Source organism: Sus scrofa, chromosome 1 (genome assembly GCF_000003025.6).
Source record: "Sus scrofa isolate TJ Tabasco breed Duroc chromosome 1, Sscrofa11.1, whole genome shotgun sequence".
In the NCBI taxonomy this organism is placed as follows: domain Eukaryota; kingdom Metazoa; phylum Chordata; class Mammalia; order Artiodactyla; family Suidae; genus Sus; species Sus scrofa.
Window position 1 is genome coordinate 119507190 of NC_010443.5, and position 25986 is coordinate 119533175.

Here is a 25986-nt window from a genome sequence, read left to right on the forward strand (position 1 = left end):
TATCCTAGTGTTTCCCCATATCAAAAAACATCACTCATATCAGATAATATTTTTTTATAAATTAGATTGTGCTTTTGCATGTTAAAAATATTTTGTAAAACGTTATAATTTTCAGGAAAGCCAGTTACCCTGACTTCTTCACTGTGAATTTTATGCACAACCATTTCTAAGTGATCCTAATTACATTAAGTTTGATTCCTATTTATTTATTTATTTTTGTCTTTTTGCCATTTCTTGGGCCGCTCCTGCGGCATATGGAGGTTCTCAGGCTAGGGGTTGAATCGGAGCTGTAGCCGCCGGCCTATGCGAGAGCCACAGCAACGCGGGATCTGAGCCATGTCTGCAACCTATACCACAGCTCACAGCAACATCAGAGTCTTAACCCACTGAGCAAGGGCAGGGATTGAACCCACAACCTCATGGCTCCTAGTCGGATTCGTTAACCATTGAGCCATGACGGGAACTCCACCCATTTATTATTTAAATCATCAGAGGAATAGAAGTCAAACTTATCAGTATTCCATTCCAATTGAAAAATCCTCGAGGTACTTAATTTTCAAGAACAATAAATGGACATTCCATTTCCCAGAGAACATTTTTTTGTCATGTGACTTCATTGGCAGAATTGGGATAAAGGAGGGCCCAAAACAGTAGGAAAGTGATGGGCATCATTTGGAAACTTTTTGGATGGGTTCCCTTTTTTTGTATGATCCCTGGCTTTTTGAGTATCTGATTCCCAGAGGAGATGATCACTGGGCTTTTGGTCATAAGGGTGTGAATGGGTAGGGATGTCCTGTGAGAGAAGTCAAGGGGTGTAGGCAGGTGGAGACAAGAACATCTCATCAGGCTAAGGAGACTGGAGCAGCCATGGATAGGTTTATGTCCCAGCTAACCCTGGTCTTGTCCCCACACTTCAAGCACTCCCCTATTCAGCTACTATTTGCTTCACACATAAATTGGCTGAAGTATTTTTCCATCTTTGGAAATATCAGCGTTTGCTTTAATGATGCTTGACTTTTCCATGATGGTCAAACTGATACTGACATTTCCTCAAACCTTTTCTCAGGACCATAGAAGCCCAAAATGAAATACATACCAAAGAGAGAGAGAAGCTGATGGATAAGATTCAAGAAATGCAGGAGGCCAGCGAGCACTTGAAGAAACAATTTGAGACTGAAAGTGAAGTGAAGAGTAGTTTCCGGCAGGAAGCATCTCGTCTCACTATGGAAAACAGGGTGAGAAGTTTCTCATTTGTTGATAAATGATTGCCTGTGTGTAGGTATCACTGAAAGGAGGGACACACCACCTAAAGCATCCCTGAGCAGCTCCATCCTCTGTCAGAGCAATCTGTTTCCTTATCTCCAAAGATGAGTGGTCTCTGAGGTTAGAGCCACTGCAGAGGAGACTGGTGATTTACATACGCTGAGAGAGGAGAGGGGGCAAAGTCCTGAGCACTGTCCCATGGGTGTTACCTGTCTGCGATGGCGTGCCCTGGCCCAGAGCACATTGAGGATTGCAGGCTGACCCCATTAAAGGCCCATGCTTGCTTCTGGGGTGTGTGTGCTGCCTACAGTTTTCAGAGTCAAAATATTCTTCTATGAAATGATCGTGATAGTAGATGGCTAACTTTTAAACTGTGAAGGTCTTCCTCAAATTCTCAATGCCCTTGTCAGAATAAGATTGGGCAACTTTGTCAGCTCTCAGAAATTCCTTTGGAATGTTTACTGATGTGTGAAGCCCACAAGGAGGACAAGCAACAAAGTAGTAGGTAGGGTGATTTCCTGGGAAGTGGACAGTCTCAGGCCCCTTCCTGACAGCCTCCAAAACTGTGACTAGGGTGTGCTCCTCAGGGTAGTGGCCAGCCTAGACATGCCCACAGGCCCTGCTCCCCATCATCAGTGCCCCTATTTCCTATCTCACAGGAAGAACACAATAGAGTAAATCCTGTAGTTGCAGTGCCAGGATTTAACTTTGAAGAATCATTATATATTAAAAGAGGAATCCAGAGAGTTTAACACTTAACAGGAACTAACAGATTCCCATCGGGGCATCTGGATGATAGCCATCTTTTCTTATGGGGGGTATAACGTTCTGAGAGAATAGATTTCTCACATTACACCAGATAAGCAACAGTACACTGAATGTGTGTGAGAGGCTGCCCCTGCCTTCTGCTGCTATGAACTGCGATGTGTCCCTGGGATCTTAGCTGGAGCCTGTGGTGAGGGAGAGGATGGGCGAGTGGTCGTGTGTGTTTCACTTCCTGTCCTGTGGGAGCCTTCAGTCCCAGATAAGTGCATGTAGCTCTGGGTGTTGTCAATCCCTGAGGTGGGTGGGGTATGTGTGAGTTTGTTTCTGATGCTTTGGGAGCAGTGAGGTCCCACTTAGTGTCCCTTCTCAAAACCCCCCTCCCCCATGTGTGTGGTGCTGCTCCCAGGAAGGAAAGGGCCAGGCCTGCTTCTTCTGCAGGGCACTGAGCTTGGGGCCAATCATAGCTACCTGTTCACAGTTCCTGAACCAATTGCCTCAGTGTGTTACAAATGAATAGTGAATATGCCACAAAAGGATATAATTTCTACATCTTAGGTGGTGATTTTATGCACAAATGAGACAGTGTTAGTCTTCTAGAACTACTGCAACGAAATACCCCAAACCAGGTGGTTTAAAACAACAAACACTGTTCTCTCACAGTGTGGAGGCCAGAAGTCCAAATTCAGGGTGTCCGGAGGGCTGCACTCCTCCATGGTCTCTAAAGAATTTTATCTCACTTCTTAGAGCTTCTTAGAGCTCCTGGCATTCCTTGGTTTGTGGCAGCACAATTCCACTCTCTGCCTATTTCTTCATATGTATGTCCTTTTTTGACTGTTATATATCTCATTGGATTTAGAACCCTTTCTGATCCAGTATGATCTCACATTAATCCTTAGTTTAATTGTGACTGCAAAGACCTTATTTACAATTAAGGTCACATTCTGGAGTTCTAAATGGACATGATTTTGAGGGGACACTGTTTAACCCGCTTTGCTATCCTTTGAGTCAAAGAAAATCTCTATTAAAAAAAAAGAAAAAACACTTTAAGTGATTGTTTTACTGTCTATCAAAGAGATTCAAAATTAAAACCAGGCATTTTTCCCCTCTCAAATAATAGAGATCTTATGGTGCTAGTGAGAACACCCTGAGGCCTTTCACATGCGGTTTCCAGGGACAGACACTTGTGGCAACTTTGTCAGGGATGGTTTGGAGGTAAATCATCAGGAACATCTGGAGGTGCATTCCCTTTGACTGAGTAAAGCAACTTCTGTTCTAAGTAAGCCATCAGATATGTGGACAAGTATTTTTTGACCATTTTTCAGAGTGGTCAGCCAAGTGTTATTAGTCACAGAAAAAAAAAAAGATTTCAGCAATAGTGGGTAGATTTAAATTATTATATATCATATGACTTAGCCATTACAATGACAGCTGGGTATATTAACAATGACAGGGGGAAAGTACCTGCAATATAATGAGAGAGAAATATAGTTTAAAATTTTGCGTGCAGTATGACCCAGTTTTGTAAAATACATATGTGCCGTATTAGAAATAAAATGAAATAAATCAAAATGTAAGCAGTAATTTCCTCTAGGTTCTGGATTCATGGGTGCCTTTTTTAATTATTACTGGATGTATCATAAAATAGGCTCAAATAGGAGGGAAGAAACTGTACCCACATCCCCACTTGTAAGGCCAGATAAAGTTCCTAATGTCTTTAACTGTTGCAGAGAGAGATGACCACTGAGTAGAAATAGTGCCACTTCCCTTGGCCCCGAGAGTCCACGAGGGCCCACGGCTTCAGGGACTGACTACATGGTGGGCATTGATGGATTGGAATAGCCTGAATCCTTTCTATGTCAAAGCCCTTAAATTCAGGAAGTACCCAAACACTCTCTGCCCTTTATAAGAAATACTTATAGATAGTTAGGACTCTTCTGGTTATTGAGCCAAATCAGCATGGGCAGGGCCACCCCCTTATCGGAAAAGAGAGACAAAGTTAGGACCCAAATCTTTGCAGTTTCTCTACCTCCAGCTTCTGACATTCAGAGAACCTATTTTCACACCTGCATATTTTAAAATTTTATACAATGGGCATTACCTTATTAAGGGAAAATTAGATCAAGATAAATGTGGTATATCCACATCATAGGATATTAGTCAGCCACAAAAAGAATGAAGTTACAAGCTACAGCATGGATGTACTTGAAAATACCACATTCAGTGGAAGAAGCTAGACATAAAAGGCCACATATTATGTGATTCCACTTATATGAAATGTCCAGAATAGGAAAATATGTAGAGATAAAAAGTAGATTAGTAGTTGCCAAGGGCTGGAAGGGAATAGGGTAACAAAGGGGTGTTAATTAAAAGTTGTATGTATCTTTTTGATGTGATGATAATATTTTGGAATTAGATAGTGGTGGTGATTGTACAACTGACTATACTAAAAAATCATTGATTGTATAATTTAAATGGGTGAACTGTGTGGTATGTGAATTATAGCTCAATAAAACTATTACAAAAAATACTGGAGTTCCCGTCGTGGCGCAGTGGTTAACGAATCCGACTAGGAACCATGAGGTTGCGGGTTCGGTCCCTGCCCTTGCTCAGTGGGTTAACGATCCGGCGTTGCCGTGAGCTGTGGTGTAGGTTGCAGACGCGGCTTGGATCCTGCGTTGCTGTGGCTCTGGCATAGGCCGGTGGCTACAGCTCCGATTCAACCCCTAGCCTGGGAACCTCCATATGCCGCAGGAGCGGCCCAAGAAATAGCAACAACAACAACAACAAAAGACAAAAAGACAAAAGACAAAAAAATATATATATATATATTAAGATGCTTCTAATGTTCTCATTTCTTTTGATTTCTGTAGGATCTTGAAGAAGAGTTGGACATGAAGGACAGAGTGATTAAAAAGTTACAAGATCAAGTGAAGACTCTAACCAAGACGATTGAAAAAAGTAGGAAAAATAGCAATTCACTTTTCTATTTTTTCAAACTTTCAGCTAAAGTCAAAATGTATTGATACTGTTATTCTCTGATGTGATCTAAATTCTTTGAAAACCAAAGGAATGAGTCTCAGCTGGCAGGTTTGGGGCTTAGTGATGGGCTAATGGAAAGACCTTTCAAGACAGGGTGATAATCACTGTTTTTCAGATAATATCAGATATGTTCTGGTAATGAATACTTTTAACCCTTTCTCTATTAGTTCTCTCCTTGCAAAAATGATACTGTGAAAAAGTTTCAAATTTAATTGCTTTAAAATTTACTTCCTCTCTCAGTATGTGGGGTCAATATCCTAGTTTCTCTTGGAAAAAAATAAGTACACAACTAAGAGACCAGACAGTAGTCTTGAAGACAGACTGAACTTTACACTGAGCATCATCAGGAGCTCCTGGGAAAAAGACCATGCACCTATCTTTCCTTTGCCTGCTTCTGTATCATTGGACTTCAATGACTTCTGCCTTCTAATTCTCTTTACTCTTTTGTTCAATAGTGTTTCTTCCCCCCAACCTTTATCACTAAGTCTCTATTTTCTTTTTTTTTTTTTTTTATTTTTCCACTGTACAGCAAGGGGGTCAGGTTATCCTTAGATGTATACATTGCAATTACAGTTTTTTCCCCCACCCTTTCTTCTGTTGCGACATGAGTATCTAGACAAAGTTCTCAATGCTATTCAGCAGGATCTCCTTGTAAATCTATTCTAACTTGTGTCTGATAAGCCCAAGCTCCCGATCCCTCCCACTCCCTCCCCCTCCCATCAGGCAACCACAAGTCTCATCTCCAAGTCCATGATTTTCTTTTCTGAGGAGATGTTCATTTGTGCTGGATATTAGATTCCAGTTATAAGTAATATCATATGGTATTTGTCTTTGTCTTTCTGGCTCATTTCACTCAGTATGAGATTCTCTAGTTCCATCCATGTTGCTACAAATGGCATTATGTCATCCTTTTTATGGCTGAGTAGTATTCCATTGTGTATATATACCACCTCTTCCGAATCCAGTCATCTGTCGATGGACATTTGGGTTGTTTCCATGTCCTGGCTATTGTGAATAGTGCTGCAATGAACATGCGGGTGCATGTGTCTCTTTTAAGTAGAGCTTTGTCTGGATAGATGCCCAAGAGTGGGATTGCAGGGTCATATGGAAGTTCTATGTATAGATTTCTAAGGTATCTCCAAACTGTTCTCCATAGTGGCTGTACCAGTTTACATTCCCACCAGCAGTGCAGGAGGGTTCCCTTTTCTCCACAGCCCCTCCAGCACTTGTTATTTGTGGATTTATTAATGATGGCCATTCTGACTGGTGTGAGGTGGTATCTCATGGTAGTTTTGATTTGCATTTCTCTTATAATCAGCGATGTTGAGCATTTTTTCATGTGTTTGTTGGCCATCTGTATATCTTCTTTGGACAAATGTCTATTCAGGTCTTTTGCCCATTTTTCCATTGATTGATTGCTTTTTTTGCTGTTGAGTTGTATAAGTTGCTTATATATTCTAGAGATTAAGCCCTTGTCAGTTGCGTCATTTGAAACTGTTTTCTCCCATTCTGTAAGTTGTCTTTTTGTTTTCTTTTTGGTTTCCTTTGCTGTGCAAAAGCTTTTCAGTTTGATGAGGTCCCATGGGTTTATTTTTGCTCTAATTTCTATTGCTTTGGGAGACTGACCTGAGAAAATATTCATGATGTTGATGTCAGAGAGTGTTTTGCCTATGTTTTCTTCTAGGAGTTTGATGGTGTCCTGTTGTATATTTAATTCTTTCAGCCATTTTGAGTTTATTTTTGTGCATGGTGTGAGGGTGTGTTCTAATTTCATTGCTTTGCATGCAGCTGTCCAGGTTTCCCAGCAATGCTTGCTGAATAGACTTTCCTTTTCCCATTTTATGTTCTTGCCTCCCTTGTCAAAGATTAATTGCCCATAGGTGTCAGGGTTTATTTCCGGATTCTCTATTCTATTCCATTGGTCTGTCTGTCTGTTTTGATACCAGTACCACACTGTTTTGATGTAAGTCTCTATTTTCAACTCTCTTGCTTTTTCTATGTTCATTTCTTTGAAGAGTTCCTTTCTTGTTATTTATTCAACTCTGACCTCACATTTAAAATGTCCAAAACCAAAACGAGGATATTTCCCCTTTAGTAATTAATGATTAAGGTCAGTCATGAAGGCAGAGACCATGTCTTTCCTTCCAGTTGCCCCGTGATGTCCTCATTGTTGGAATGGATGAATGAACTGCCATCTCTACATAAGGACTTCTAAAATCCACCTGCCATCCTCACTTTTCCTGACTCCCAGTCCCCTTTTGCCCCGAAGACTACTCCTTCACCTTTCTATCATTACCTCCAACCTAATGTGTCTAAAGGGGAACACATCAGCTTCCCTTCCTGTATTAGTCACCTATTGTCATACAACAAACTGCCCACAAATTTAGCAACTTAAAACACACACACTTAACAACACAGTTTCTGAAGGTCAGGAATCCAGAAGTGGCTTAGCTGGGTGGTTCTGGCTGGAGTTGCAGTCAAATCATTCATCACAGGGATGCCATTATCTGAAAGCTTCCCTGGGGCTGGAATGCCTGTTTCCAGGCTCATTCACGAGGCTCTTGTCAGGCAGCCAGTGCCTCCTGGACACTCAGTAGGTGGCACTAGCTCCCAAAGAACATGATCAGATACAAGTCGCCACACTTAGGAATACCCAAAGTATGATATTCTTATCAGGTGTTTCTGCTTCATTTATTGTTCTTCCTGGTCCAGATGCAGTTTGCCAGTCAGAGGTCATTCTTATCATAAACAGGTTGCTTAGTAAAACAGCTAACATTCTGCCTTTATCAGTCTCCAAGGAAACAGAGCTAGTAAATCAACAGAACGAACTCTGATGCTATAGAAGAGAGTTCTGTTAACTCTTTACCTGCAGTATCTTCTTTTTCACCCTTCAGTTTTCTTGGCCCAACTGGAGTGCTTCTTCCTTCAGAAACCATTTTCTCAACAGTTCCAACCTACCCCTTTATAAATTCTTATGTCCCTTATATTAATTTCCTATGGCTGCCTAACAGATCACCATAAAATTAGTGACTTAGTATATCTTACAATTCTGGAGGTCAGAAGTTCAGAATGGTTTTCACTGGATTAAAATCAACATGTCAGCAGGGCTTCTGGAGGCTTCGGGGGGGGCGGTTTCTGTTCCCTTGCCTTTTCCAACTTATAGGGGCTATCCACTAATCCACGAGATGACTTATGGACATCTTCCACCATTTTCAAATTCAGCAGCATAGCATCTTCAATATCTTTGCCTCTCTAACCTATGCTTCTGTTATCACATCTCCTTCTTGCGGTATGGACATGAATCTCTGGTGACTAGAGGGCAGGCTGTGGCCCACCCAAAGATGTCCACATCCAAACCCCCAGAATCTGTGAATATGTTACCTTATGTGGCCAAAGGGGTTGCAGATGGGTTTAAGTGAAGGCTCTTGAGATGGGGAGAGTATCCTGGATTATCCAGGTAGATCCAATGTAATGACAAGAGCTCTTATAAGAAAGAGCCAGGAATGACAGAATGAGACAAGGTGGTGTGAAAGTGGAAGCAGAGAGAAAGGTGTGGTGATAGAAGCAGAGGTCAGAGCTAATGGCCACAAGCCAAGAGATGTGAGCAGCTGCTAAAAGCTAGAGGCAAGAAATTAGTTCTCCCCATGAGCCTCCAAAAGAAAGACAGCTCTACTGATACTTTGATATTTTTAGTGCTGTGAGATCTCTATCACTCTTATGACTTCCCAAGATGTAAGTTTAAAAAAAATTGTGTTCTATGCCGCCGAGTTTATGGCACCTTGTTATAGCACTTGGGAACCAAGTCCAACCCCCTTGGGATCATGCAGTTTGGTGCATTTCACACCAGATGTTTCGTGAACCTCATTTCTGTAGCATCAGCATCCTGAAGGCAAGCGTCAGCATCCTGAAGGCAAGAGCAACATCTTAGATTGCTTTCTTATCCCCACTGCTCTGTAGATACCAGGTGCTCATGAGGATTCTGTCAAGGGTAACTCAGCCTTGTTAGCAGCAGCTATACTCATTGCTATACTCACAGATAAGAATCACTACCAGAACAAGTTTTTCAGGGTTCAATAAAATTTGCATTTATCAGAAAGCCACAGGAGTTCATATGCAAACCAGCCAGAATGGGGTGGCAAGACAGAGTAGTCTCATGATAAAGTCTATGCAAGCTGTGTTTAGCTAATTGTTTGCCTCTGTCTACAGCCAATGATGTGCGCTTGTCATCAGGACCCAAGGAATACCTAGGAATGCTGGAATACAAAAGAGAAGATGAAGCCAAGCTCATCCAAAACCTCATTCTTGGTACTGAGACCCAGAACTCTGAATTTTTGCTTTATCTTTGAGAACTTGAGTATCAGTCATTGCCACAGTCCTGGGTGGGGTTGTCCCTCTTCTTCCTCCACTGCTTGGGCAGAGCTTCTCAGCCTCAGCACTGTTGACCAGATAATTCTTTGTTTGGGAGCTCTGCACTATAGGATAGTGTGCTGCATCATTGGCTTCTGTTCTCTAGAAGCCAGTAGCAATTGTTAGTCATGACAATAAAAAAATGCCTCCAGGGAGTTCCCCTTGTGGCTCAGCAGGTTACAAACCCAACTAGTATCCATGAGGATGTGGGTTCAGTCCCTGGCCATGCTCAGTGGGTTAAGGATCTGACGTTGCCTTGAGCTCTGGTGTAGGTTGCTGATGTGGCTCAGATTCAGAGTTCCTGTGGCTGTGGTGTAGGCCAGCAGCTGCAGCTCTGATTCTATCCCTAGCCTGGGAACTTCCACAGGCGCAGCCCTAAAAAGCAAAAAAAAAAAAAAAAAAAAAAAGAAAGAAAGAAAGAAAGAAAAAAAGGCCTCCAGACATTGCCAAATGCCCTCTGGGGGTACCTTGCCTTCAGTTGAGAAGCACTGCCCTAACCTCTTCCCAAGACTAATCACATGGCGAGGGTAGAAGACACATCTTCTCTTTGTGTCTTGGCACAGGAGCCATGGGAGGAGTAATTGTGGCTCCCTTGCTCAGTTACAGGAATTTCCTAGTGTGCATGCCCTAGGGTTGGTAGACTTCAAAACAATCTCTCTAGACTGTCTTCACCATGAAAAGCTCAAGATTTTCCAGGGAGAAGGAGAAAAGCTGCCTCCCTATCAGCTGATTCCAATATGTCAGAGCAGAGAGCCCATGTGTAGCCTTATTCCTCTTCCCCTGAGTGACCCCCTCAGAGCACACAAGCACCCCCACCCTTGCCTTTCCACCCTCACTGGTACTGTGGGGCCTCTTTGTTCACCTGTCTTAATGCAGACATGGGGAGGTCCTTGTTTGCTTATCTTTGCTTGTTCTATAAAGTTTCTCTCTTCCCTTCATCCCTACTCTTGTCTCCCAGTCATTCCCTTCTCCTCAAGGCCAGCTGGTCCTTCTCTGCAGGACTGTTGTGTACTATTCCAAGGCAGGTGCATGTGGTCACTGAGATCGTATTCCATCCTCATCAGAGAGGTGACGTGGGACTGCATGGAACACCCTCTCTTACCTTAGAGATCTGAAATCCAGGATCTTCACACCTGGGAGAAGTACAAATTCTGTGTTTTATTCAATCTTACAAAAAGAGAAAGTATTTTGCAAATGAGAAGAAAGAGGAAAAGGTGGCCCCTGTATGTATATTTTTTGCCGAGAAAAGAGCCAGACTGAATTCCTCAAAGAGAAAAGATATCCCTGTGCATTCAGACACTGCATCAAGTATAGAAAAGCAGACAACCCCTGCCCCATCATCACAGATTGCTTAATGGGAGAGCTGACCATCAGCTGTAATTCTCACTGACTCTCTCTGCTCCAGACCTGAAGCCCCGCGGTGTGGTGGTGAACATGATCCCCGGGCTGCCGGCTCACATCCTGTTCATGTGTGTTCGCTATGCAGACTCTCTAAATGATGCCAACATGCTCAAATCTCTCATGAACAGTGCAATTAATGGCATCAAGCAGGTGGTTAAGGTAGGAACTACTTTTGATGTTGCCCTTGGTATTATGGCTACTTTAGGACTACTTGCAGAAATGCCCACATGCCCATGTTTTTCCGACCCTTCATTTCCAGTCTTTGGTCAACCATGTGATTCCTCAAACCCATCTGAGCCCCAATCTGTGAAAGAAGCCAAGCTGTTAGGAAAAGACAATTTAGGCCAGAGAGCCCAAAGGGTAGGGATCTTCCAATGTACCTCAAATCCTTACTTGCAAGATTACAGCCTGGTAGCCACTACCCCATCACTTCTGTCCCCTTAGGGTATGAGATTTCTGGCTGCAAGGAGTATGTGTCTATCTAACAACAAGTGTGAATGCGAAAGAATGGGAAGGACTGAAAATTATTCATCTCTTCTTGACACTTCTATAATTCTCCTTATAAAACCATAGTATGCACTTTAATTCCTAGCCCAGAAATGAAAATAAGCTGTAAGGGAGCAGTAAAATGCAGATCCATTATTTTTCATTCCCCTTCCAAATGAGAAGCATTATTTTCTATTTTGATACATATTTGAATTTTTTAGTTGGGGAAGTCCTATTTCACTTTTAGTAAAATAATTTGTGCAAAAAGAGTCATGAGTTAATTATATTTTAAATATTCTAGGAAAAGGGAAAAACAAAAACAGTGAGTTCATGATAAGTCAGGGTATGGGTAATTCTTTCCCCCTCACCTCCCCCAAATTTTTATGCCAAGAATTCATTGTTCATTAGGAGTTAGGAATAGAAAACTAGCATTGATTTGATGCTGGCTGCTTTACAGGCACTGTCTTCACAAGAGCTACCAGCATGTTCTTAGGACAGACTTCCATAAATTGATGTTTTCCCTGTCCATATTTCCATAAATTGGATTTTCTCATGATACACTTGTATTGTTTTCCAGGTTATAGATGCACAGTATTTGTACCATCTTGCTGCTGAATCAATGATACATGGCATAGGAACATAAATCTTTTCTTGCTATCATCTTCCATCTCAACTTCTTCAGTGGCTCCCTGCCCGCCTCCCTCCACATTAAAATAACCCTCACTTGGCCCACATACCACCTTGGCCACTCTACCTTTTTGCCCTACCCGCCCTGGCTGCCAATATGCTTAAAATTATCATCTCCACCAATTATTTTTCACTCCTTACAATCTGGCTTCTACCCCTATCGCTCCACAGAAGGCTCACCAGTAATTCCTCTTGGTAAATCCAATGGTATTTTTTTAAGTTTTATTCTCTTTAAATGGATTGAAGCAGTAGCACCATTTCTTTGAAACCCTCTGACCTTGTTTTTCAAATCCCATAATTTTCCTAGTTTTCCTCTTCCCTCTGTGGTCACTGTACCCTTGCTTCCTTTGCTCGTTCCTTTTCCTCCTTCCCACCTACGTGAAGGTGTTTTGGGTAACAGAATCCTTGATCCTGAGCTCTTGTCTGTCTACCCCTTTCCTTCAAGAAGGAAGCTCTAAGGACAGCCTCTGTTTCTTCCTGCTTCTCTGCTGAGGTTTTCTGAGGTGCCCTGGTTCCCAGTCATGGAGGCAGTATTTAACTGTGTCCTATGTATATGTCATGTCTGTCTTTCCAGTCAGAATGTGAACTTCTGTCAGAATGTCTTGGCAGGACCAAGACATTTCTCAGGCATTCCTGCAGTGCCTGTTTCAAGCATCGGAGCAAGTGACATAACCTGTACAGAAATACTTTGCAAACTGTAAGCTTCTAAATAAACATAAGAGCTTATATATATATATATATATATATATATACACACACACACACACACAAACACACACACATACAGACAGTATAAATTCAATAAAGGCTCTAGTGAATGAAAGAGGCATTCATTTTGACCAAAAGCTACTAGCTAACCAAATAGGTAAAATATGTATGTTCTTGGTTCAGAGTCATCGGTAAGTACCAAATCCAACTTTATCTTTTCTTTTTCTTTTTCTTTTTTTTTTAAAGGAACATTTAGAAGACTTTGAGCTGCTGTCCTTTTGGCTTTCCAATACCTGTCATTTCCTCAATTGCCTGAAGCAGTACAGTGGAGAAGAGGTAGGGATGCTTCCCTGCTCTATGCTGACTGCCACTCTCATCATAGGGGTTAAGAATGGAGCTGCCCAGTTCGAAGGACAGCCTCTGCTTCAACTGGCCCTCAGGCTTCCTCCCCACCCAGGAGGCCACATCCATATAGTTGGCTAGATAGAAGTCACAGGCAAAAGACTTCAAGAAAGACACTTAAATTCTGAAATTATTTTAGAACTATTTTATTTGACTTTTTAGGGGGTGGGAGACGAAGGAAAATAAACAGCTTTATCATTTTGCCAGGTAAAGGAGAGTAACAGCAGGCTAATGCCTTAGAAACTGTGCCACCTGTTTTATTTGACTTTAAATCATCCTGGAGTATGGATGGTGTTGTCAGCCCATTTGAGAAAAGAGAAATCTGGAAAGCAGAGGTCTTCTGTAACATACCCAAGAGTATAACAATAAAGATAATGATAATAACAGCAAAAAAGAAAGAGCAGAAGGAAAGAAGGGAGGAGGGTGGGAGGATGCTTAACCCTTGGGCATGGTACTAGGCCTCAGTTTCCTTGATTTAAAATACATTTTTTTTTTTTGTCTTTTTAGGGCCACACCCTAAGCATATGGAAGTTCCCAGGCTAGGGGGTCAAATCGGAGCTGTAGCCGCTGGCCTACACCACAGCACAGCAATTCCAGATCCGAGCTGCATCTGTGAACTACACAGCTCATGGCAACGCTGGATCCTTAAGCTGCTTAGCGAGGGCAGGAATCAAACCTGCTTCCTTATGGTTCCTAGTTGGATTCGTTTCCACTGAGCCATGATGGGAACTCCAGATTCAACAACCATTTAAGTTTTCTTCTGGTTGTAGAATTCTAAAGTTTTTAATATTAGGACTCTCAAATACAGCCTTTAGTTCAACATGCCTGTTTCCTCATAGCTATTCTCCCTGCAAGATTCTGATTGTTGCTCCATAATCTGTAAATCCTTTGCCATCCTGACTCTGCTTTCAAGAGACTGATGTTATAAAGAAGTTCTCCGCCTTCAAGTACTCACAGAGCAAAATTTCACTGGCCTAAAATAGCAAATGGTTTTTATGGTTTTCACTGATCCCTAAAATGCTTATACCATTTAATATTCCCACCAACAGTATACAACGGCTTGTGTCTCAGACCCTCACCAACACTAGGTATTGACAGACATTTTGTTATTATCAATCTCATGGACATAAAACAATACTTTGTTGACTTAAATTGCATTTAGTTGGCCACTAGTGCGGTCAAGCATCATTTCATTTGATTACTATTCATCTGGGTTGCCTTTTAAATTGTGTATTCAGTATCTAGTCTTCATTTTTCTCAGGGATGATTATTTTTCTCATTGATTTGTAGGATATCTTTACATGTTATGGATAGATTGTGGCTTCTAATTCTCTTCATGGAGTCCTTCGTCATACACAATTTTTGCATTTTGATGTACTAAAATCTATCAGTTCTGTCCTTTTACCATCTGTGGTTTAGTGTCTTACTCAAATTCTTCCCTGCCCTGAGTTCAGGAAATTATTCTCTTTCACATAAACTTATGATTCAAATCTAGAGTTCACAGTTATGCTTTTATTCAAAATTGGTGTGATTATTTACCTATCCCCAATGGACGTGTGAAGTAAGGATCCTATATCTCCTTCCACATGGGTAGCCAATTGTCCTAATGGAGAGAAAGTAAAATAAAATACAAAAGTAATCCTACTCCAGCTCATAGAACAAAAAGAGAAGTAAGTAAAGAAAATCCAACCTCTCACTAGAAGAAATACCGAAGTGGGAGCACAGGCCAATCCATTGAAGACAAACTGGCATTTGTGGGGCATTCATGGAACAGAATACTATTCAACACCATTTATTTCTTTTATCTTTGCTTTGCCCCCTTTGGCCTTTGTCCCTATGTGTTTTTTTCAATCATTATATTTTAATTTCTAAAACTGAACAGTTCTTGTTTCACCTCTGCCTCCTATTATAATGTCATAATGTTGTTGTTAGGTTTGCCAGTAGAGGAACACACAAGGCCAAGTTGATAAAGCAAGAGAGATTTATTAAGGCATCAGAGGGGGATGGGCTGAGCTCAAGATGGCACCAGCTCTGAGTGTGAGGAGGTGCCAGGCTTATAAAAGATCTGTGGCCGGAATCTGTGTCTGGAGTTCATGGCAGGAACTTGTGGCAGGAACAATGAAGAAGGAGGAGGGGAAGGTAAAGGAAGGGATGGGGGTCATTCCCTTGACTGAGGGCAGTTAATCCTTATAGGTGGTTAATCTATGTGGGCAGTTGTTTTCTGCAGGCCATTGTTTCTTCTGCCCAACTGGAGCCTCCACATTATGGGAGAGGGTGTAGATCTTGTGCTGGGCCCTACCCATGTCCCAAGCAGGTCTCCAAGGTGAACAGCCACATTTGGGGGGGGGGGGGTCTGTCTCCATTTTCCTGGGAACCTATCAGTTTTTCTTTTCTCTCTTCAAACATGTTCAATCTATTGTATCTGCTTGGGATGCTGTAACAAAATAGCACAGACTGGGTGGCCTAAACAACAGAAGTTCAAGATACCACCATGGTTGTGTCCCTGGTGAGAGCTCATTTCTTGGCTTTCGGCCACCTTCTCACTGCGGCCCTCATATGGCCTTTCCTCAGTGCATGGGGTAGAAAGAAAGAGATTGAGCTCCCTAGTGTCTCCTTTTATAAGGACACTAATCCTATCAGATCAGGACCCTACTCTTATGACCCTGCTTAACTTTAATTACTTCCTTGGAGGCCCCATCCCCAAATTATAGCCAAACTGGAGGGTAAGGATTCAACAGACACACTTGCAGGGGAGTGGAGAACACAAATATTCAGTCCATAGCACACATTTAAAAATATTTCAGGAGTTCCCGTCATGGCGCAGTGGTTAACGAATCCGACTAGGAACCATGAGGTTGTGGGTTGGGTCCCTGCCCTTGCTCAGTGGGTTAACGATCCGGCGTTGCCATGAGCTGTGGTGTAGGTTGCAGACGTGGCTCGGATCCCGTGTTGCTGTGGCTCTGGCCTAGGTTGGTGGCTACAGCTCCGATTCAACCCCTAGCCTGGGAATCTCCATATGCCGCGGGAGCGGCCCAAGAAATAGCAAAAAAAAAAAAAGAAAAAAAATATTTCAGACTGGTCTATACTCTGTAATTATAAATTTATAAATCTCATTTATTGCATCTACTGACTTTTTTTTGGGGGGGGGGGCTGCACCTGCAGCATATGGAAGTTCCTAGGCTAGGGGTGGAATCAGAGCTGTACCTGCCAGCCGACAGCACAGCCATAGCAACCTGGGATCTGAGCTGCATCTGCAACCCACAGCACAGCTCACAGCAACACCAGATCCTTATCCCACTGAGTGACATGGATAGAACCTGAGTCCTCATGGATACTAGTCAGGTTCATTACTGCTGAGCTACACAGGAACTCCGCATCTACTGACTTCTTAGACCAGTTTGTTTTCTTGGGTGCTTTGCAGTTTTTTCTGTGAGACTCCATGAGAATAGGTTTCCAATGTAAAAGTAAAGAGCATAGTAATATTCAGTTGACCCTTGAACAATGTGGAGGTTAGGGGCAACTGCCCTCAATGTATGACTTTACTTTCAGTTCTCCATATCCACAGATCCACGCCCTCAGCTTCAACCAATTATAGATTTGTTATACTGTAGTATGTATTGTGAAAAAAAATCCACATGTAAGTGAATCCATGCAGGAATTCCTTGGTAGCCTAGCAGGTTAAGGATCTCGTGTTGTCACTGATATGGCTCAGGTCGCTGCTATGGCACAGGTTCAAATCCTGGCGTAGGAACTTCCATATGCTGAGGGTGCAGCCAAAAAAAAAAAAAAGTGGATCCATGCAGTTCAAACCTGGGTCATTCAAGGGTTAACTGTAGTTAGTTGTAGAAAATAAACACTACCCCAACATTCAGAACTCATTTAATACAAACCAGACATCAAATTTCAAATTATAGCAGTTATAGTAGCTGATTATGATATCTTTAATATATTAATTTTATTCTAATATTTATATGTTCAACTTTACTTTCAGGAATTCATGAAGCATAATAGTCCACATCAGAATAAAAACTGCTTGAACAATTTTGACCTTTCAGAATACAGACAGATTCTTAGTGATGTGGCTATACGAATATATCATCAGTTCATTATTGTAATGGAAAATAACATTCAACCAATAATAGGTAAGAAAAGAATTGATGACCAAGAAATATTTATTAACATTGATACTTAATAAATCTGATGTACTGGAATGTGCGATTACAAAGAACATAATTTTAAAACAAGCTTTAGTAGTAAAAATGTCCACTTTTTAATTCTGTGATTGCTTACATATGATTACGTATGTAAAGTACATGGGTCACAGTTTTCCTTCTGTAATGGCGTGGGGGTGGGGGGCTTCATCCTGAAGGGAAAGACTTTGGAGAACTGCCAATTATTTATGTGGCTAATCCATTCTGGCTCTTAGCCAAGTACTTTTTAAATCTGAAAGCTCCACTCAATTCTTGTATTCTTTCTTAAATTTCCTGAAATTTAAATATAGTAGGCTTTAACTATTTCCAGACCATGAGTTGTCATGCTAACCTGCTCTCTCCTGTGAAATTGAAAGAGGAGGAGGTGCTGCTCTGCAGCAGACAGCCGTGCACCTCCATTCCTTACACTCTGGGGCTCCCCAACTCTCCACTCTTCAGCTTTCTGTACCACAACTCCATACACACTAATTCCTGTAGAAAATGTCCCATCTCCTGAAACACACACAGGAGCAGTGGAAATGTTCTCTGGGTGTCCCCACTGCGTGCAAGAAAAGCTTCTGTTTGTCTATGTAGTGCCGGGCATGCTGGAGTATGAGAGTCTGCAGGGCATTTCTGGTCTGAAGCCCACGGGCTTCCGGAAGCGGTCGTCCAGCATAGATGACACGGATGCCTACACAATGACCTCCATCCTGCAGCAGCTGAGCTACTTCTACAGCACCATGTGCCAGAATGGCCTTGACCCCGAAATCGTGAGGCAGGCAGTGAAGCAGCTCTTCTTCTTGATCGGGGCGGTTACCCTGAACAGCCTCTTCCTGCGCAAGGACATGTGCTCCTGCAGGAAAGGGATGCAGATAAGGTAAGACCCATAAACCACCACTAGCCCCAAGAGGCTGGCCAGAAGGGATGCTCTTGGAGTCTGAAGCCATACAGTCTGCCCTTCCCTCCACAAGAGCTGCACTGCTGGAGGGTGTGTGAGATAACTTTGAGAACCTTGGAGATGCTGGAGCTCTGATGCCGGCCCCGCCTCCCAGCACTCTCTGCAGTGCTAACTTGATGCTCCAGCAGAGTGGCTTCCATTAACAACTAAAAAATGTGTATCTTAACGTTCTGTGGTGGTTATCATATACTCAGCCAGTGTGTATTGACCACCATCTCTGACTAGCACTGCTGGTGGGTGACGCAGAAAACAAAGGAGAGGGCAATTTAATCCCTGACATTGAGATTGGTTTTCTTCATTTGTATTTCATTTATTTCTGCTCTAATTTTTTTTTTTTTTAAGGCCACAACCATGGAATATGGAGGTTCCCAGGCTAGGGGTCAAATGGGAGCTACATCTGCCGGCCTACATCATAAACAGAGGAATGCAAGATCCGAGCCGGGTCTGCAACCTATACCACAGCTCACGGCAATACCAGATCCTTAACCCACTGAGCAAGGCCAGAGATCGAACCCTCTACCTCATGGTTCCTAGTTGGATTCATTTTTGCTGCACCACAACGGGAACTCCTCAAATTCTTTAATAGTTGTAGGACTGTTCTGGTTATAGATTTCATCTTAGGTGAAATTTGGTAGTTTTTGGCTTTCATTGAATTTGTCCAGTTAATCAAAGTTAAGTTTCTATATGTAGAGCGCTTTGGAATATTTCCTTATTATTGTCATTTCTGCAGAATTTGTAGTAATACCCCCCTCCTCCACTCTTCTGTGGGTAAGATATGTCTTCTCTTTTCCTTGGTCAGTCTTGCTAGAGCTGTATCAATTTTATGTTCTTTTCAAAGAAGCAGTTTTTAGTTCCATTGTCTTATTTTTTAAATTGATTTCTATTGCTGTCTTCATGATTTCATTTCTTCTGCCTACTTTGTGTTTATTTTTCTCTTCTTCTAGTTTCCTAAAATAGAGCCTTGGATTATTGACTCAGACCTTTCTTTTCTAACATAAGCATTTAATGCTATACATTTCTCTCTAAGCACTGCTTTAACTCTATTCCGCAAATTTCGATATGTTGTATTTTCATTTTTTGTTATGTTGAAAATATTTTCTGATTTCCCTTGAGTCTTACTCTTGACCTATGGATTATTTAGAAGTATGTTGTTTAATTTCCAAGTGTTCAGAGATTTTCTTGTTACCCTTCTGTCATTGATTTTTAGTTTAATTTCATCGTAGTCAAAGAACATACTATGTCAGTCAAACTTAGAAGGTAGAAGGGTGGTTGCCTGGGGCTAAGGAAAGAGAGAAAAGGGGAGTTATTGTTTGTTCAGTGGATATAGAGTTTCAGTTTTACAAAGTGAAAATATTCTGGGACTCTGTTTTACAAATTTGGTACATATAGTTAACGCCACTATACTGTACACTTTAAGTGGTTAAGATGGTAATTTTATGTGTTTTCTGCCACAATTTTTTAAAAATTTCAAAGTACATACAGGTTAAAATATCCCATACATTATGATACTAGAGATACCACCCACCCTGCTTTGCATGAGGACTTTCCCAGGTTTATTTTTAAATTACAAACTTATAAATGTTTTTACATGTACAAAAACAAATTTTGTGTGACCTCAATTATTTTTAAGTGTGTTGATATTTGCATTTGTGACCCAGAATATGGTCTATTTGTGTGAATGTTCCACATACAGTTGAAAAGAATGTATATTCTGTGGTTGTTGGGTAGAATGTTCTATAAATGTCAGTTAGAACCAGTTTACTGATGATGTTTTTCAGTTCTGCAGCCTTGCTGATTTTCTTTCAGTTAAATTGACCACTGAGAGGAGTGTGGAAATTTCCAACTATAATTATGGATTTATCTGTTTCTTCTTTCAGTCTGTCAGGTTTTGCTTTTATATTTGAAGCTCTGTTTTTAGGTGCATGCACATTAAAAATTACTATGTCTTTTTGGTGAGTTGACCCTCCTAACACCATGTAGGGTCTGTCTTTATCCTTCCCTTGTAATTTTCTCTGCTTTAAAGAGTCTACTTTGTCTGAAAAGTCTTCTTTCTGTTTGGATCAGTGTTTTCTTAGTATATCTTTTTTCATTCATATTTTTAACTTTTACTTTTAACTTACCTGTATCACATTTGAAGTGAGTTTCTTGTAGACAGCATATATTTGGGTCCTTTTTGTTTTTTTCTCATCCAGTCTGATGATCTATGCTTCTTAATTGGGGTGTTTAGCCTATTTTAATATAATTACTGATATATTTAGATTTAAGTCTACCATTTTGTTATTTTCTTTTTTATTTTTATTTTATTTTATTTTATTTTTTTGTCTTTTTGCCAATTCTTGGGCTGCTCCCATGGCGTATGGAGGTTCCCAGGCTAGGGGTCGAATCGGAGCTATAGCTGCCAGCCTATGCCAGAGCCACAGCAATGCGGGATCCGAGCCGAGTCTGCAACCTACACCACAGCTCACGGCAATGCCGGATCGTTAACCCACTGAGCAAGGGCGGGGATCGAACCTGCAACCTCATGGTTCCTAGTCAGCTTCGTTAACCACTGCGCCACAACGGGAACTCCATTTTGTTATTTTCTATTTGTCCTTTCTGATTTTTATTTCTCTCATTTTCTGTTCCTGTCTTCTTTTTAGTTCTTTCAACATTTTTGGTACCTTTTTATTTATTTTTATTTTATTTGTCTTTTTAGGGCCACACCTGTGGCATAGCCTAGTTCACAGACTAGGGGTTGAATCAAAGCTGCAACTGCCAGCCCATGCCACAGCAATAGCAACGCCAGATCCGAGCCCCATCTGTGACCTACACTGCAGCTCACAGAAGTACCAGATCCTTAACCCACTGAACGAGACCAGGGATTGAACCCATGTCCTCATGGATACTAGTCAAGTTCAGTACCACTGAGCCACAATGGGAACTCATTTGGTACCTTTTTAAAATTTATCTACTGTTTTCACTATATCTCTTTGTATCTTTTTAAATGATTGCTCTTGGAATTACAGTATACATACTTAGCTTTTTCATTCTTTTTAGAATCAGGATCTTATCACATTAAGTGGAATGTGGAAACTACCATCACAAAGGCCCCTTTCTCCTCTTTGCTTAGGTTGTGGTTATCTCGTGTATTACATCTACATACATCAAAAACTCTACCAGACAATGTTATAATTTTTGTTTTAAACATCCAACGTATTTTAAAGAACTTATATAAAAAGAATAGTCTACTATATTTACCCAGATATTTACCATTTCTATTATTCTCTCATTTCTAATGTTTCAAGTCTCATTTTCCCTTACATCTCATTTTGGTATCATTTCCCTTCTGCCTGAGGAAATCATTTCAGTAGGCCTTATTGATTGATTTGGCCATGCCCACAATATGTGGAAGTTCTCAGGCCAGGGACTGATCCCAGGCCATAGCAGTGACGCGAGCCACTGCAGTGACAATGCCATGTCCTTAACCTGCTAAGCTACGTGAGGACTCCTAATAGACTTTTTAGAGCAGGTTCAGTGGCAATAAATTCTCTTAGCTTTCTTTCATCATTTCACCTTTAATCCTATAGTATATTTTTGTAAGATACCAATATCTTGGTTGACAGTCCTTTTTTTCATCAGTTTAAAAATGTTTCACTCTTTCTGGCTTCCACAGTTTCTGATGAGAAATGCACGGTTACTTGAATTATTATTTCCCAATAAATAATGCATAGTTTTTCTCTGATTGACTTCCAGATTTTTTGTGTGTGTTTGGTTTACCACAATTTGATTATGATGTGTCTGGATGTGAATTTCTCTGGGTATAACCTCTTTGGCATTCCCTGAACTTCTTAAATCTGTTGGTTTGTGGATCTCACCAAATTTGGGACATTTTCAGCCATTTCTTCAAATATTTTGTCTGCATCATACTTTTTCCTTTCCTTCTGGAACTTTAATGACTCAAATGTTAGACCTCTCACTATTTTGTTACCCCTAATGCTCCCAATGCTCTTTTTTTTTTCTTTTTTTCTCTCCCTATTTTTTAGATTGGATAATCTCTATTGCTACCTTGAAGTTCACTGGCTCTTTTCCCTGCCATCTCTATTCTGCTACTGAGCCCATTCAGTGAGGTCATTGTATTTTTAAGTTCTAAAATTTCCTTTTTTTTTAACATCTTCTAATTATTTTCTGAGACTTTCTTTCCATTTATTTCAAGATAGTTTGTCTTTAATTTTTGGAGCATTTTTGTGATAGCTTCTTTAACATCTTTGTTAGATGATTTCAACATCTGTGTCATCTCAGAGTTGACTTCTATTGATTGTCTTGTTTAGTGTGACTTAAGATTTTCTTGCTTTTCTTTTCTTTTTTTTTTTTTTTGTCTTTCTAGGGCCAAATCTGCCATATATGCAAGTTCCCAGGCTAGGGGATCAAATCAGAGTTGTAGCCACTGGCCTATGCCACAGCCACAGCAATGCCATATCCGAGCCACATCTACAGCCTACATCACAGCTGGCAACACCAGATCCTTAACCCATTGAATGAGGGCAGCGACTGAACCTGCATCCTCGTGGATGCTAGTCAGATTCTTTTCTGCTAAGCTGTGACGGGAACTCCTTCTTGGTTTTCGTATGCCAAGTAAATTTGAATTGTATTCTGGACACTTTTATTATTATATTATGAGACACTGAGTTTTTAAATTCTATGGAGAATGTTGATATTTTTATCAGATAATCAACCTACTTGGGTTCAGGCTGCAAGTTCTGACCATCCTCTAGGGATTGTGGTTCCTGTGTCAGTTCAGTTTTCGAAACCTTTATAATGCAATTTCATCCTGTCTTGTGTCTGAAACTTGGCCAGTCTGAAACTTTAGTGGTGCTCAGTCCCATAGTTTACTCTTCAAAATTTATGCGTGCTGTTGAAGGTCAGATCCATGCATGGATTCACAGGTGTGCCTAGGAGTTCATAAACAACTTTAAGGGACACTTTCCGTAATACCTCTGCTACTTTTCAGACCCATGAGGATCCCCTCTTTGGTCCTCTGGACAGAATATTGGAGCTTTAACTTTCTATGTGGCATACTTCCTGCACATGTCCCCATCCAGGGCCAAGTAGTGGGAAGTAAAGTCAGGAGAGTTCACCTCGCTTTCTTGAGCCACAGCTCCTCCAGTTGAAGAAAGTTACCCTCTTTTAGAGTTTTAGCTTCCTACCAGACCCTGTTGCCACTACTATAGGATTGTTTGAGGCTTGCACATGAGAGGATAAAGACAAAGAAAGGAAAGAGGGGAAAAAAGAAAAAGATAACTTCCACCCTCTCTCAGAGCATTAGGACACTCCTTTGCAGCACCTCAAGCCAGAACCAGAGGGCTCCTCCTTTTGAGTTTCAGGCTGCTTTGAGCTCAGGCCAATGAAAAGCATAGGGAAAGATACTGGTAAATTCACTATTGATTTGGAAATACTTCAAATTTTGGTCATCTTCCCTAATCCATCTGTTACTATTTGCTTTGTAGAGTCCTCAAATAGCTGTTCTAGGCATTCCATCCAGGGTTTTTTAGCTTCTTTCAGTGGGAGAGAGAAAAAACAGTGCTCACTACATCTTACCAAGCACCAGGACTCACAGATTTTTGAGTGGGAGGATTAACATGCTCAAAATTCAGATTTAGAAAGACTGTGGCAGAATTTGAATAGGATAGATTAAAAGGGGTGAGATGGGAGCCCCATTAGGAATCTACTGTAATAAGAATTTAAATTAGTGGGACAAAACTGGCAATGCAAAAAAAGAGGGGTACCAGTGCAAGAGATGTTATTTCACATTCATTACACATTAATTTGGCATTATTGTCCCAAAGTTATAACCAAAGAGAGGACCCCCCCCCCCATGGGGAATTGCTAATCTGGAAGGTCAGAGCTAGAATTGACCTTAGATGTCACCTCGTTCAACATTCAGTTTTTAAAAACGGTTTCATTGATATGTAATTTATATGCCATACAGTTCACTTGTTTGAAGTATATAGTTCAGTGGAGTTTGGTGTATTGACAGAGTTATGCAGCCATCACCATGATGTTATCTTAGAACATTTTCATCACTCCGAAAAGAAACCGTAGTTCCCGTTGTGGCTCAGCGGAAATGAATCTGACTAGCATCCATGAGGACTCGGGTTCGATTTCTGGCCTCACTCAGTGGGTTAAGGATCTGGCATTGTCATGAACTGTGGTGTAGGTCACAGACATGGCTTGGTCTGGCGTTGCTGTGGCCTAGACTGGTGGCTACAGCTCCTATTCAACCACTAACCTGGGAACCTCCATATGCTGCGGGTGTGGCCTTTAAAAAAAAAAAAGAAAAGAAACCTTACACCCAGTAGCAGCCACTCTTATCCCCCACTGGGGAGTACCTTACAGCTTAAACAGCAACAAGTATGTTTTCTTTCTCTATAGATTTGCCTAGTCCATTTTAAAAATAAATGGAATCATAAAATATGTTGTCTTTTGTGACTGACTTCTTTCACTTAGCATAATGTTTTCATAGTGTATCCATGTGGTGGCATGTGTCAGTACCTCATTCCATTTTATTGCTGACTAAGATCCCATTGCATGACTATACCACAGTTCCTTCAGCTGGTGGACATTTGGCTTTTTGTTTTTTGGCTCTAATGAATACTGCTATAAACATTTGTGTTCATGATTTTTTTGTGTGGACATGTTTTCAATTCTTGTTAGTTAAGTATCTAGAAGTGAATTGCTGGGTCAGATGCTAGTTCTGTGTTCAACATTTTGAGGAACTGCCCAATATTTTCCTTAGCTACTATACCTCTTCCATTCCCACTAGCCATGTACAAGTGTTCCCAACACTCTGATTTACCCAGAGAGGTTGAGTAACTTTCCAGCCTCACTCCATAGATTGGTGGGACTAAAACCCATGTCTCTTTAACTCATAATCCTATGATAATCAGTGACAAAAACTAGAATCAAAACTTCAGTGGACTGAAAGAAATCTTTCTACCAATTAAAAACTTTATGCCAATTGAAGAAATCAAACAATTTTTATACCAAAATAAGCCTTCTCTTCAAATATCATTATGTTTTTCCTTTAATATCTTTTCAAGTCTATTATTAAGGGTACTTCATTAGATTACTTTATAAATGATGGTAGCTGCTGTTCTTTGCTCTGGTTTTCACTGAAGTTTATTGCTGTTATGACCCCTCACCGTAGACCATCATGATCCTTAGAACCATCAATTATGAGAGCTGATCATCTGGTCCAACCCTGTCTTGTTATAAATGAAGAAACTGCTTGACTGTGGTCCTAAGTCTCTCAGTGAACTCCAGTACCATGTTGGGACCTATTAGGGGATTCGGCAACCTCTCCTGAAGTGTTCTACAGGGATGGCCCACTGCTCTCTGATCCTCTGGCTTTTACTCCAGGTGCAACATCAGCTACTTAGAAGAATGGCTTAAAGATAAGAACTTGCAGAACAGCTTGGCCAAGGAAACTTTGGAACCTCTCTCTCAGGCAGCCTGGTTGCTTCAGGTCAAGAAGACCACAGACAGTGATGCCAAGGAGATCTATGAGCGCTGCACCTCCCTGTCTGCTGTGCAGGTGACCAGACTTGCTGAGTGTCTTCCAAACCTTGCCAATAGTTCATGTAGTTGGCATCACCTCTCCTGGCTTAGCCAGCCGTGGGGCGCATATGCATTTCTGTGTGTTCT

General features: G+C 41.2%; 1 protein-coding gene across 2 annotated transcripts in view; it reads left to right on the forward strand.

Annotated features, from left to right (window-relative positions):
• The window catches only part of MYO5C (myosin VC), a 129146-nt gene that overhangs the window by 99892 nt on the left and 3268 nt on the right, over positions 1 to 25986 (forward strand). For both annotated transcript variants that reach the window (XM_021095283.1, XM_005659597.3), the window contains exons 32-39: positions 1067 to 1235; positions 4899 to 4986; positions 9274 to 9372; positions 10880 to 11034; positions 13003 to 13092; positions 17150 to 17300; positions 17943 to 18225; positions 25702 to 25876. In XM_021095283.1, the coding sequence (XP_020950942.1) occupies positions 1067 to 1235; positions 4899 to 4986; positions 9274 to 9372; positions 10880 to 11034; positions 13003 to 13092; positions 17150 to 17300; positions 17943 to 18225; positions 25702 to 25876 (1210 nt within the window). The remainder of the gene's footprint in view (positions 1 to 1066; positions 1236 to 4898; positions 4987 to 9273; positions 9373 to 10879; positions 11035 to 13002; positions 13093 to 17149; positions 17301 to 17942; positions 18226 to 25701; positions 25877 to 25986) is intronic.